This window comes from Malassezia globosa (assembly GCF_000181695.2).
Source record: "Malassezia globosa CBS 7966 chromosome Unknown mgl_sf_14.1, whole genome shotgun sequence".
NCBI lineage: Eukaryota > Fungi > Basidiomycota > Malasseziomycetes > Malasseziales > Malasseziaceae > Malassezia > Malassezia globosa.
Genome location: NW_001849856.1, coordinates 103087 through 116929, shown reverse-complemented (window position 1 = coordinate 116929; position 13843 = coordinate 103087). Strand labels below are relative to the sequence as shown.

General features: G+C 54.0%; 8 protein-coding genes across 8 annotated transcripts; 5 read left to right on the top strand and 3 right to left on the bottom strand.

The window, feature by feature from the left end:
• Window positions 1-232: 232 nt before the first annotated feature.
• Window positions 233-532, top strand: MGL_4109 (uncharacterized protein; the record flags this gene model as incomplete). Its single annotated transcript, XM_001728722.1, has 1 exon — window positions 233-532. The coding sequence occupies one exon, from the start codon at window positions 233-235 to the stop codon at window positions 530-532; it is 300 nt and encodes a 99-aa protein (XP_001728774.1).
• A 730-nt stretch (window positions 533-1262) lies between these two features.
• On the top strand, window positions 1263-2351 carry MGL_4108 (uncharacterized protein; the record flags this gene model as incomplete). Its single annotated transcript, XM_001728721.1, has 1 exon — window positions 1263-2351. One exon carries the CDS (start codon window positions 1263-1265, stop codon window positions 2349-2351), a length of 1089 nt encoding a protein of 362 aa, XP_001728773.1.
• An 11-nt stretch (window positions 2352-2362) lies between these two features.
• On the bottom strand, window positions 2363-4510 carry MGL_4107 (uncharacterized protein; the record flags this gene model as incomplete). Its single annotated transcript, XM_001728720.1, has 1 exon — window positions 2363-4510. One exon carries the CDS (start codon window positions 4508-4510, stop codon window positions 2363-2365), a length of 2148 nt encoding a protein of 715 aa, XP_001728772.1.
• Window positions 4511-4811: 301 nt separating this feature from the next.
• Window positions 4812-6101, top strand: MGL_4106 (uncharacterized protein; the record flags this gene model as incomplete). The annotated part of the gene is made up of 1 exon (XM_001728719.1): window positions 4812-6101. The coding sequence occupies one exon, from the start codon at window positions 4812-4814 to the stop codon at window positions 6099-6101; it is 1290 nt and encodes a 429-aa protein (XP_001728771.1).
• Window positions 6102-6807: 706 nt separating this feature from the next.
• MGL_4105 (uncharacterized protein) lies at window positions 6808-7074 on the top strand (the record flags this gene model as incomplete). The annotated part of the gene is made up of 1 exon (XM_001728718.1): window positions 6808-7074. One exon carries the CDS (start codon window positions 6808-6810, stop codon window positions 7072-7074), a length of 267 nt encoding a protein of 88 aa, XP_001728770.1.
• A 1253-nt stretch (window positions 7075-8327) lies between these two features.
• MGL_4104 (uncharacterized protein) lies at window positions 8328-8684 on the bottom strand (the record flags this gene model as incomplete). Its single annotated transcript, XM_001728717.1, has 1 exon — window positions 8328-8684. One exon carries the CDS (start codon window positions 8682-8684, stop codon window positions 8328-8330), a length of 357 nt encoding a protein of 118 aa, XP_001728769.1.
• Window positions 8685-8921: 237 nt separating this feature from the next.
• On the top strand, window positions 8922-10789 carry MGL_4103 (uncharacterized protein; the record flags this gene model as incomplete). The annotated part of the gene is made up of 4 exons (XM_001728716.1): window positions 8922-9173; window positions 9403-10563; window positions 10597-10738; window positions 10764-10789. The coding sequence occupies 4 exons, from the start codon at window positions 8922-8924 to the stop codon at window positions 10787-10789; spliced, it is 1581 nt and encodes a 526-aa protein (XP_001728768.1).
• A 60-nt stretch (window positions 10790-10849) lies between these two features.
• MGL_4102 (uncharacterized protein) lies at window positions 10850-13393 on the bottom strand (the record flags this gene model as incomplete). The annotated part of the gene is made up of 1 exon (XM_001728715.1): window positions 10850-13393. One exon carries the CDS (start codon window positions 13391-13393, stop codon window positions 10850-10852), a length of 2544 nt encoding a protein of 847 aa, XP_001728767.1.
• Window positions 13394-13843: the final 450 nt, after the last annotated feature.

Sequence of the window (13843 nt, the reverse complement as noted above, 5' to 3'; positions counted from 1 at the left end):
TCCGGAAGCGCAGTGAGGATGCTCGCCGTGTGCTGAACCAGCTCAAGTCGCAGCCAACGACCGTGGACTTCTCGCACTACAAGGGCGTGCTCAAGGTATGTAAAAGACGGGAGCGCGCTAGGCCAGTTTCTTGTGGGTCATAGACTATTTCGTGGCGCAGCCTGTAATTTTGCGTGGTAGGACAGACTAACCTGTGTAGAACCAGGCTGTCTTGGCTCAGGCTGAGAAGATCATGAACGAGTTCAAGCCTGTGACATACGATGTGAACGCCCAGGTGAAGGCGATTGAATCGTTTGAGTCGGTCGCAGTGAAGCAAGCGCAGGAAAGCTCGGCCAAGCTGGAAGCTGAACTGAAGGACTTGAAGGAGACGCTGAACAACATTGAGGGTGCCCGTCCCTTCGACCAACTTACGGTGGGAGATGTCATTGCCGCTCGTCCAGAGATTGGCAAGACTGTCGAGGAGATGGTCAAGAAGGGCAAGTGGACTGTACCTGGCTACGACGAGAAGTTCGGAAACCTCGCGATTATGTGAGCTCGGTTTGTGTGGTGATGGCTTCTGTCATGCCATCAATTGCTATGATCTCTATCAATCCTGCTGCCATTGTACTTCCTCTGCAGCGATGTCCCGTCTGCTAGATACTATAGCGCAAAGCATGTATGCGAGCGAGATATGGCTAGATCTTGGTGCTTATGCCTAGCGAACGCTTGGAAATACGAAAGTACAAGGTTGTTTTTCTAGGTTGTTCCTGGCTCGTTCGCCAAGTTCTCTATGTTTATCAGCAACGACAAATAGGCGGCGCATCAGTCCGCAACGTTGGTAGCAGCAAGCGCGTGCACTGACTAGCTGACTATTCGGAAGTGTCTACGAATCATGCGCACAGGAAAGGCTGGCGCACTTCGCTCTAAAACTCATTTCTGGGAGCCCCTGTGTCTGACGGGCTGTTGATCCATGAACGTATGTGTCCAGTTTCGTTCGCCCTATGATCCGGCCCCTTTGTATGGTGTGTATCACGTGGCGTGCACGTTGGACTGGCGATGTGGGTTGGTCGGCCGACGTAACCTCTTGGCAGCGGAGGAAGGGGAAAGGAAACGGCACTGACAAGAGGAAGAAGTACGGGGGGGGTGGGTGGACATGGGGCCGAAGACGTAAGCGGCGCCGAGCCCATGCGCATTGCTCCTAGCCAGTAAGGGACGTGCGTGCACGCACTTTGAGTGAGTGGGTGAGTGTCGACCGAAATTTTATCTTTCCAGCCGGTACGACAATGACGGCGGGGGGACTATTTCAAGGCCCGTTTGGCGGCGGTCGTGTAGCGAACGATGAAGAGGCAGATAGTATTCCTGCCGGCATCAACCTAGGGCGGCGATCGTCCGTGTCGGCAGAAAGCATGTCGACCCACGCAACATGGGCGCCAGACATGGCATGCTTCCCGAAAACAGAGAGCCAGGAAGCGCGTTTGCTAAGCGCGCTGAATGCAAATATGTTGTTTCGACAACTCGATCCTGAGCAAGGCCAGCAGGTCGTGATGGCGATGCGGGAAGTGCGCATCCCAAATGGCCACATTATCATCAAACAAGGCGACGACGGCGATTACTGCTACGTAACGGAGAGTGGTTCGCTCGATGTGTACGTGCAGCCGCCCGAGATGCCCACACACGAGGCACTGGCTGCGCCTCCGGATAAGCTCGGAACGAAAGTGATGACGTATGGACCAGGATCACTGTTTGGTGACTTGGCTTTGCTGTACATGCAACCACGCGCTGCCTCCATTGTGGCGACATCCGATTGTGTGCTGTGGGCCATGGACCGGGTGACATTCCGCTCGATCCTCGCCAAGGCAGACATGCAGCGACGCATCATGTTCAACTCGTTTTTGCGACAGGTGCCGCTTCTCCAGCATCTTCGGGAGGATGAACGTTCGCGTGTGTTTGATGCCATCCAATTGGAGGACTACCGCGCTGGCGAGGTGGTCTTGAAAGAGGGCGATACTGGCACGGAGTTCTTCTTCGTTGTAAACGGCATTGCCGAGGTCATCAAAGCTGACAACAAAGAGCAACCAGTGACACTACTTAAGCGCGGCGACTACTTTGGTGAGCTTGCGCTTTTGAACCAAGCACCGCGCGCTGCGACGGTCATTGCCAGTTCACGCTCACACCATGGGGTTATGCGAGTGGCCGTGCTGCAAAAGGAGGCATTCACACGATTATTAGGCCCGCTATCGGATCTTATGAACCGACATGCCGTGGAGCACTACGGCACGTCCTTGTCCACACGGCCTACGACGCCAGCGCCTTCAGGCGGTGAGCAGGGTACATCTGCCATAAGATCGTCGTCCCCACGATCACATTCGTAGCAGCAACTGTATCAGGCGGAGCGTGCTTGTAGACTGTAGGCAGCGAGTTGCGCACGTTGTTCGGGTGCATCGAGAGCAGCAGGACTGGAAAACAAAGGGTCGGTGCCGGAGCCCGTTTTGGGGAACGCCATAACGTCGCGAATGGAGAGCGTATCGCACAGGATTGCCATGAAGCGATCAAACCCAAGTGCTATGCCTGCATGTGGTGGCGCGCCACTCTCAAGAGCATGCAGGAGATGCGAGAAGCGGCCGACTTCGTCGTCACTCAGCTCTAGTATGTCCCGGAAAATCATGCGTTGCAAGTCGGGGTCGTGCACACGCACACTACCTCCGCCGATTTCTGCGCCATTCAGCACGAGATCGTAATGCTGGCCGTGGATCTGTGCCAAGATAGCATCTCGATCGGCCGGCGCTCGGCACGCCACCGACTCGTATAGCCGCTGCACGTCACTAGCGAGCGGCGCAGTGAATGGGTGGTGCGAGCTGCTCCATCGCCCATGGGCAGCCTCGGCTTTGTCAGCATCTGCACGAGTAAACAGGGGGAACTGTGTGATCCACAGCACCGCTGGCTCAGCAGAGCGGATCGGCAGTGCATCGGCGATGCGCAGCCGCAAATCGCCCATGGGTGTGCTTCCGCCGTCGATCGGCAACGAGCGCGTGGCTAGATATACGTCGCAGCGATCGTCACTGTCACCATGCGCATGTGCGGAAGCGCCGTCACAGCGAAAGGCAGTTGCATCACGCAGCACGTCTTGCAGGGTATGAGTCAACGATGAGACATCCAGTGCACGATCTGCGGGTCCCAACTTGCCGCTGTGCATCACGTCGTGCACATGCCGTGACTTGGTCAGTAGTAGGTGCGCAAGTTTGTCCGGCGCGCTGCGATGTGCCTTGAAGTGCTCAATCGCACAGCGGTGACCATGCTGGTCGAGCAAAAGGGCCTCTTTTGCACGGCCCGATAGCTTGCATGATTCGTACTGCGGGAGCACTAGAATGTCCAGCGCGTGGGACGTGCACGTGGGGATGAGATTCGCGATCCGCAGGCCGAAGCGGGTATCTGGCTTGTCGGATCCGTATGTAGTCATAGCATGCTCGTACGACATGATGGGAAATGGATTCGGCAATGCATAAGGTTGGGCAGCAGCAGTCCACATAGAACGAACAAGACCTTCGGTCACATCACGTATTTCTGTTCCGCCAAGAGGCCATGCCGGCTGGTCTCCGTGTCCACAGACAAAGCTCATTTCCATATCGAGCTGCGTGAATTCTGGCTGGCGGTCCTTGCGCCCATCTTCGTCGCGAAAGCACTTGGCGAATTGGAAGTAGCGGTCAGTCACGCCAGAAACCATGAGAAGCTGTTTCGGCTGCTGGGGCGATTGCTGCAGTGCATAAAACTGCGGCTCTGGTGCGCTTCTTGTGGGCACCAAAAACTCACGCGCTCCCTCGGGCGTCGAACGCAACAGGATGGGCGTTTCGATCTCGGTGAATGCATGGTCGTGTAGAAAGCAACGTGCTGCGTGTGCGACACGACTGCGGCGACGGATATTTTCGCTGAGAGATGAGCGTCGCAAGTCCAAGTAACGGTGCTTTGCACGCAAAGACTCTTTTGGTAACGAAGCTGGCTCACGACACTGCGTCGCATAGAAAGGCAAGGTCGGGGTAGCTGCATTAAGCAGTGTCCAAGACTCGACGCGCACCTCTACCGCACCTGTGCGCATCGCAGGATTAATGGCACCTTCTGCACGTGCTTGGACTGCGCCTTGGACACTCACGACGCTTTCCACAGGCACCTGCGCGAAAGCATCGACCAAAGCTGGATCATGTAGCACTAGCTGCACGGTGCCTGAGGCATCTTGCAGAGGAACAAAAGCAAGTTGCCGCGATATCTTGCGTGGCGCAAGGACCCAGCCGGCCAGGACGACCCGCTCGTTAACATCGTTTGATCCAACTTGGCTACACGCGTGCGTACGAGGAACAGTCGGCCAGGAAGCTACAGGACGCGACGATGTGCTTCGCCATGGCGTCAACGAGAGGTGCCTCTGGCAGGCAGGAGTTCCAGACACGCAACGGTGGTCAACACAGGCTACTGTCCATTGGCTGGTGCTGCTGAGCGTGACCCGGGGATGGCACCGAAGCCATGCCGTCGATCTCCGCCACATGGATGAACAAGACGCACAGATCCATATGCTGATGCAATTTTTTGATTTCGCTTAACGCGTGGGCGAATGGATGATTCGTTTCTTCCTCGCAGAAACTATCCCCGAAAGTTCCACATTCCCCCCCCCACCCTACCCCCTTTCTCCGCCGCTTCAGCCTGCTTTGACGTGTGACATGCATAAGGCACGTGGCAGTGCATGTGTAAAAGCACGAGATTGCATAAGGATGGAGTGACCGATTTCCCGTGTCACGCATATTTGTATCAGAGTCAGATCGTAGCGTAAACACCCTTTCGTCGCCACCATGAGCATTGCCAACACAGTGCACGAAGTGACAAACAAGGTCTTTGGTACTGAAGGCCAACAATCTACCGCTACACCATCAACGAACGGTGTCATGACAAATGCTGAAGATGTCGCCCGCTCGCAGGCGACTGAGGACCTCGCCAAGCCGACGGGTGCGGCGGCCCCGGCGCCATCTTCGTCGTCGGTCCAGCCGACGAACACGCTAGCTGGATTCAGAGGCGCAACGGCTACAGGTGAAGATCGCGTGAACGAGAATACCACAGTGTATACGGAACCTGTGCCCCAGGTGCTCGAGTCGGAAAACCACCACGTCATGACTGAGGCTGTCCCAATCACACACACTAGTGTGCCCGACTACAATGAAAAGCCTACCGCAGCTCCCCCTATTGCCGGGGGAGACCTGTATTCGATTCTTCGTGACTCTGGATCAAACCGCTCGACGAACTACACGGCTGCAGCCATTAACTCACAGCCCGTCGAGACGTCGTCGATAACTGGCACACCGGGTGTCGCTAGCTCGGCCGTTCCCTCGTACCTGCAAAATGCGACCCCATATGAGCCATCGGCCCAGCCTTCGTGGGTTAGCTCAATGTCGCAAGCGCAGCCTGCTCGTGAGACGTTTGCACCCACCAGCACCGTTTCAGGTGCTGGTGTCGGTGCAGCTGCTGGCGATGCACCGCTTGTGGGTGGATCAGCCACCGGCCCTCAGACGCTCGAGAAGTTTGAGCCTACTGACGAACAGGCTTGGTCGGTGCGTGGCCCTGCCTCCAAGACAATGTCGCGGGGCCCTATCGACCTCGCTCATCGCCAGCCAGGCTTTGTCGGCGCTGGTGGTGCTGCTGGCGCCACCGGTGGCGCTGCTGCTGGTGCTGGTGTTGGTGCTGGTGCTGGTGCTGGTGTTGGTGCTGGTGCTGGTGCTGGCGAGGTGCAGGGCGCGGCTGGCTCGGCCACAGGTGCCGCTGGAAAGCAAGCAGGCGGCGTCGGTGGCGCAGTCAACGATGCCAAATCGTCGGCGAACAATGCGACTGGCAACGTCGGTAAGGATGCTCTGTCTGCTCCGGAAAAGAAGGCCACAGATGCTACCTCGGGTGCTGAGAAGAAAGTCTCTGACGCCGTATCGGGCGCTGAGAAGAAGGGTAAAGACGGCGTGTCAGGTGTTGAAAAGCAGGGCAAGGATGCAGTCTCTGGTGCCAAGGACCAGGTTCAGAATGCCGCGTCTAAGCCAAAGAAGATGGGTCTCATGCAAAAAGTGAAGAAGTCGTTGAAGATCGGCAAGGAATACAAGTAAATGTGAAATCTTGGTTGCACTACACAATTCCACTAATGTCGTTCAAGTCACTTAATTCTAATCTCTTCTAATCGATTGATTCAATAAGATCCAGTGCTTCTCTTATTCTTACTCAAACAAGATCGACACTTAGCGCCTACTCTAATTATAGCGATTTAATGTTCTTATTCCTTTCATGCACTTGGACCGAAGTAGTTGCTGAAGTGTAACTGAAACTTTGCATCTATCGTTCATGACGATGACATAGCTAAGTGTATGCGCGCGTGTATGTGTATTTGTGTCACTTACGTCATTCATGTTCCGTGACGAATCCTCGCGCGAGGTGTGCACGATTACGTCATATGAGACCCGCAAGATAGTCTGTATGTGTAAGCCACGTGTGCAAGTAAAAGTCGATCTGGCAACGGTGAAAGATGCCACAAATCTGACTTCACGGCACCATGTACGGTTACGACGACCGGTATGGCTACGACGACTCTCTCTCGCGTGGCGCACGCATTGCAATCGGTACGTTTCTATTCTTTAAATTTCGCTTTTATTTCTTTTTTAAAAAGCTCGGTGACTAACGAGACTAGGTGTATGTGTGTCGGTTGCAGGTGTCATCATTGTCATATTAATTGGCATGATGATCACGCGGTATCGCAGCCGACCCTTCCGCCCGTACATTAGGCCTGGATTTTGGGGTGGCGGAAACGCTAGTGGCTCCATGCCCACACAGAATTATGGCCAGCCCTACCAACCTCAGGCATATCCCATGACGAACCAATATGGTGGACAAGGCGCCTATGCTCCACCAAATGGCCCGCCACCCAACGGCCCGAGTCAGGCAATGCCATACCAGCCGCCGCCCGGTCCACCACCAAGTGATGGCGACGACGTTCCTTCGTATGCGCCGCCATCATATCCGCCACCTGGCCACAACAGCGAAACAACGTATCAGCCACCAGCGGGGCCGCCGCCAAACAAGAGCTAAATAAGATTGCTTTACATGTACCAACTTTTATTTGCGAGCTTTCATGCCTTCGTACAGTTGACTATGGTGTTAACGCATTGGAAAGCTTGTGACATGCATCTTTGGTAATAGGGCTACTTCATGTGTTCTTTTTTTTCATTTTGAACAAAACGCTTCAACTTCTAGTGGCTTGATGGTCTAGCATGCCCTTGTGTTTCTGTATACATCTTAATTAATTCCTCATGTTTCCAACTATTTCATTCCAGTTCTTGCGGCGTGAATACTGTCATGCGGATTGATTGGCTTCTAATCTTGCTCGAACCCTTAGAGATTATATACATATATACGAAAGAACGGGATCTTGCACGTGCTGGACAATGAGTCTCGGGTGGCCTTCCAGGAAGGTACAAGTATCTCTACGCAGCGAAGTATCTCCCAGGGTCATCTTATCGACCAAAAGGGGCCTAGTGCATGTGAAACGAAGAGATTCACTGTGCGAGTCTTAAAAATATTTACAAAGCACTTAGACGCGTGGCACTGTCTATCGGGCAAATCATGTTGGCTAAATCGTGTCCACATATATTTCGCACGGTGTCATGACAGAGTGGGGAGGAGGGTCATTTGTGTGATCCCTGAGGCCAGTCCCAACGTAGACATTCGAACGATCGGTAGAGTGGGGCAATGTGGTTAGCTGTTGGTGTAATTATCGCAGCTGTCATATTTTTCACAGCACTGATTCTCATCAATTGCGTCAGGGCTCGCAAGTTAAGAGCAGCAGGCATTCACGGACCTTCACAACTTCACCCTCAGGCTTCTGTCAATCCATTTCAAGCGCCTGGACATCCACTTCAAAGAACACAAGCCCCCCGACCTTACAGACCACCCGCATCGCAGTATAATCAAGCATCGGACGTGTCGCATGACCCCGAGCACCCCAGCTTGCTTGATGATGAACCACTTCCTCGTTACGAACCGCCTGCGACGCCACCACCGTGCTTTGAGACATCTATACATGAGCCGCCGAAGCCACCGAATGTCTACGACCCTATCAATCCAGCCAATATGAATGAAGCCCAAAACCAGGTCCATTAATGCGACGCGTCTGTCTGTGTCCCGTCTGCCTACCTACGTTTCCACGCATGTACCATAGCACAACCAAGACCGTAAATGAGTTAACGTCGGTATCTATGAACATCGACTAACCACGCGTACATAATCTCAGCTTTTTTTAGGATCTGGAAGGCTAATAAATAATAGGCAAGTTCGTCAAGTCCTTAGCGGCCGGCGCCTCCAGAGCCTCCGCTGCCCTTGGCGCTGCGCCCAGATAGGTCGTTGCCCTTCAGGGTACCGGCCTGGAGCGTGCCACGCTCAAGCAACATTACAATAGCTTCGTCTTCCTTGTTCGTGCCAAAGATGGTGTGAATCTCCTGCTTTGACACCTGGCCCATGATGCCTTGCTGGCCCTGTCCTGATGTCATAATCTGGAAACTGCCAACGACATCGGCAAGTGGAATTGTCTTGTCGCCATTCTTCCAGGAAACGTAGGCCTCAGGGTTCACAATGACGATATATTCCTTTGTCGACATTGGGTCTTGCTTGTAAACAACCTTGGAAATTTGACTGTTGGTCATGATGGATTGAATGTGATGAAGGGTAGGTAGACGAAGGAATTTGCTGTGTTTATATAGGCAATGCGCATCGGCCCTGACCCATACAAGATTTCCCCGCACCCGCCCTGTGGCAAAACCCGCTGATCCCTGATATTAGTCAGCATTGGGATGAGGTCACCACGCGACGTTGGCGTTCATCGAGATAGTGTGAGCAATGCATGACATGCACAACGGGATCAGAATATAACTCAGACCCAGATGCAATCTGAAAAAGCCCTCAGTTTTGGACGGGATCTATGCACAGGTTGTGTACTACAATGTACGAGCACAGTCTTACGAGAAAGCACTATGCAGGTATATGACAATAGGGAGCAGCAGTCGAACAGAGTTCTTTTTTTTCAGGTAGACATTGTGGTAGCAAGGGAAGGGGGAGAAAATGCAAGGGAACATTTCACCAGTTTCAAGAAATCCTATGTGAATGTGCAAGTCGTTGGAGGGGAAAGAGGATCGGTATGTAGTGGTGTGTGACGATACTGATAGTGCTTCGCCAGATGTGAAAACGGTGGACGTATTATGTCATACTTAGTCGGCACACCAGGTGCTATTGCCATTGTCGTAATTTTCAACTACGTCCAAACGTTCGAGACTGATCATCGAGATGGGAGAGGCAGAATGGCCGCGGGCGGCTCTGTCAGACCTCGCTGAGCGGCATACAAAGCGCAGCCGCTTACTCACGCAGAACTTCCGCACACATGCGCCAGACTTTGCAGAACTGACGCGAGCGCACCTTGCGTCAAAAGTGCGAACCGAATACCAAGACGCCATGGTTCTGCCTGATGTCATCCAAGCTCAGCAACGGACGGGCATTGCGTCCCTCGCAGATCGCAGCAAGGCGAATCCACGGTCAGACATACTCCAGGATCTGGAAGAACAGCTTGGGGTAAAGACAAAGCAGAATCCAAGGCAGGGCGAAACATCGTCCGCTGTAGCGCTACGGCCAGTAGCTGCAGCAAAAGCCCAGCCTAGATCAGAATCAAATTTGCAGAAAGCTTTGATGCGACCTGAAGAGGCTGTGCATGATACCGGAAGATCGATGCTAAACAGTGCACTAGTTCGCAAGAAAGAATTGGCGCAACAGCAGATGAAGCCCGCTTACCACCCACCATGGAAGCTGATGCGTGTGATATCAGGGCATCTAGGATGGGTCCGCTGTGTGGCAGTGGAGCCGAACAATCAATGGTTTGCCACAGGAGCAGGAGATCGCATCATCAAGATATGGGACATGGCGTCGGGCGAGTTGAAACTGTCGCTCACAGGACATATATCGACTGTACGTGGCCTGGCGGTCAGTGCGCGACACCCGTACATGTTTTCGGCAGGGGAAGACAAGCTGGTCAAGTGTTGGGACTTGGAAACCAACAAGGTGGTTCGTCAGTATTATGGACACTTGTCAGGTATCTATGCATTGAGTTTGCACCCGACACTGGATGTGATTGTGACGGCAGGACGAGATGCGTCTGCCCGTGTATGGGATATGCGAACAAAGACCCAGATTCACGTGCTCGGTGGGCATCGTGGTACAGTCGCAAGTGTCGAGTGTCAGGAAAGTGACCCGCAAGTGATCACAGGAAGTATGGATGCCTCGGTGAAGCTGTGGGACTTGGCGGCAGGACGATGCATGACGACACTCACACACCATAAAAAGTCGGTGCGAGCTTTAGCAATCCCACCGCATGAATTCACGTTTGCGTCAGGTTCTGCAGGTGGACGAAATATCAAAAAATGGCGATGTCCTGAGGGCACGTTAATGACGAACATGACACACGATGCCATTGTGAACACGTTATCGGTCAATGCAGATGGTGTGCTGTTCTCGGGCGCAGACGATGGATCGATGAAGGTACGTCAGAGGAAGCTGTACTAACACCTGCAGTTCTACGATTATGCCACGGGGATTCCGTTCCAATCAGCCAACGATATTGTGCAGCCAGGATCCCTGGACGCAGAGGCTGGGATCTTTTGTTCTTCATTTGATCAAACAGGCACACGATTGATCACTGGGTGCGCCGACAAGAGTACGTATGTGCCATCTAACAGCAGCGATCAAAATCTATCGTGAAATGTAGATCGTAGTGGCAATTGTATGGTACTAAATGAACTGGATAGTAGGGTCCGTCAAATTTGGTCTAAGCACCGTTGGAACTATGGAGCGATGGCTCTGGGCCTGGATGGGGCGGCCGAGGCACTCCTGGTCCATGATGTGGTGGCTCTGGACCTGGATGAGGCGGCTCAGGCACTCCTGGTTCATGATGTGGTGGCTCTGGGCCTGGATGAGGCGGCCGAGGCACTCCTGGTCCATGATGCGGCGGCTGAGGCTGACGCGAACCGTCATGAGGCTCCTCGGGCCTGCTAGGACCATGGTGTGGTGGTGTATGTGGTGGCGACTCATGCCGTGACCAACGAGCGTTAGCTTCTTCAAGTTTCTTGGCCATTTGCTCCATACTCTTTGCAAGCCTCGATAGTTCGGCACTCGTGCGCAGCCCATGATCCAAAGTCATGCTCTCTGTCACACCAGGGAATATCGTTGCGCCGTAGCCAAGCCAACGACCAGGTGCAACACCCAAGTGTCGGTACCAAGGCCTAGAAGCAAGGCCTTCCATATCAAGGAAACCCTGTTCAAATTCACGCAAGTGTGTATTCATGTTGTGTGCCTTGCGCAGCAGTTGACGTACTTCTTGGGTCATGTGGACATTGGGTCGAGAAAACACGGCACGCACACGCGCCTCGAGCTTCGATTGATGCACGCTCATTTCTTGAGCTTGCACGCCAAGATTCTCAATAGCAGTGCGCAGGCGCTCGAGGATGGTGGGACGCAACTCGACACCAGTAGCACGTGCTGTGTCAAGGAGCATTTCGTAGTACTTGTGCAGCTCGCGGGCATAATCACGAAGTGAAATGGGCAAGAAGATCGCATCAGCGCTTCGCAGCGCCAATAGACCATAGGCTTTGGCGATCGCCTCGTGTCGAACAAAGCCTGGATCACCATAGCGGTCCATCCACGTGAACGAGTCGTAGTTGGAGTGGTAGTGATAGACAGGATCACTGGGTCCGCGGCTAAAGCGAATGTCGGAGGAAGCAATACCTAGACGCTGGAGGAACACGGTAAAGTCACTGCCAGAGCCCAGCGGGCCAACATCGCGCAGGGTCAGATTGTGAGTGGCAGGTTGCTTAGGATCAGGCACGCTGTGCGCGACGTCATGAAGCAGTGCCTGGAGCGAGGGCGACGCATTGGCTTCAAAGACAGAGCCACACACAGCCATGTCCAGGTTGTGATACATGGCCACGTGCGACTGGATAAACTCGGCAAAGTCCTCACCGAACTCCGTGGAGCCAATCAGCCCATACTCTTCCGCATCCCAGCTTGCCAGAACGATGGTCCTCATGGGACGCCAGCCTGATTGAACAAGTTGACCAAGACCCTTGACGACTTCATGCATGACAGCAGAACCAGAAGATGGATCGCCAGCGCCAAATACCCAAGCATCACGATGATTGCCGATCATGATCCGCTCATCGTCCAGATGTCCAGGAATCACCGCATACACGTTCCAGATGTCCTGCACTTGGTCGGACATGACATTTTCCACGTGAGCCAAATGCCGGCTGGGCCCAGTCCAGTATGTGACGTTCGGAATAGCCCCACCGAAGCCCGCACGGAGCTGTTCAGCACGCAGGCCCTGGCCTTCCATGTCGGCCAGCAGATGCTTAGCATTCGCAAACGAGATAGGAATCGATGGAATACGTGGCAAAGACGATGTAGCACTGGAAGGGAAGCGCGTCGCATTCCGATACGATGGCTCGTCAGGTGTGGATGGATCGCCAGGCATGATCGACGATGCCTGGACGCTTCCGCGCTGCACGCTGCTGGGATGCCGCGCCGGACCTTCGGGATATGCCTTGTATCCATTCGCTTCCGTGATGGTGCCATCTTCGGCAGGATCTGTGTACATTAGGACAGCCGCAGCACCTGCTTCCTCGGCGGCCCGCACAATCACGCCGCGGAACACATCGCCGTAGCGAACGAGGACAATCTTTCCCTTCACGTCGACGCCATTTTGTTTCAACAGCTCAAAGTCCTGAAGAGAACCGCCACCAGCAAAGACGACGTGGCCTTTCGCATTTCCAGACGCAGAGAAGCCATGGAACGCTGGTCGACCTTGCACACTAGTTGCATCGTCAGACAGCACATCTTCATCGAGATTCGCAGTCCAAAAGTCGTTTCCACGCTCGTCCATCAGGGACAGACTTGCTTTCACTGGCTGATTGAGCCATACTGAATATGTGTCGGCCCAAACGCGAGGGGCTTCACGAGCCGACATGGGCGGGCTGTGCTGCATAAACTCGCGACTCTCCTCAGTGCCAGCATCAAACATAAACTCGGTTGCATTCGCTGTGGGACTGCCCAGGAGGTTTGACCACTCCGTGACCAAGTTGCGAGCTGAGTCAAGATCGTTCGGCTCACCAGCCATGTGAGGCACGCTCGTGTACCGCTGTAGAGATGCGCGCGCGCTTTCGGCGCTGGGCACACGAAGGAACTGGGCCTCAGCAGCTGCAATCCGGTCATCAAGTGTCTGTCGGCATCCTTCGAGAAAGCGGCTTGTCCGCATATGACACCGAGCGTCGCTCAGCACGGATTCTTGATAGGCTTCATACATGTGCTGCACTTTCATCTCATGCTGACCATGTCCATGCATGGAGTGATTAAATGAGAAAAATTGACACAGGGCGTATATCACGGAAAGTAACAAATACAACAAGGCAGCTGCCGATTGCAAGTGAGCGCACCAACTTGCATCACGGGTATAGAGCCTCCTTTGCGTCACGACGGCACGCTGTTGCGTGTCCTTGTCGCATTCGGCAGAGGAAAATGCTGCCTTCCCATCTACATCGAATTCGTACGGCTCATCCATATGAGACGAATGGATGAGCGGCTCGCGCTCAGAAGCTCTCTGCTCCTGACACACGCTCATGGTAGTGGTGTGGAGTGAGGAGATCGTGTGGCGGCCAGTGCTCCTCGGGCTTTGGCTCTCACCAATTGCGAGCGACGCTGCTTGAGCTAATCCAGGATATGTCACGTGCTATGTATCGTGCTCTAAGTGACCCAAATCAGGTAGTGTGAG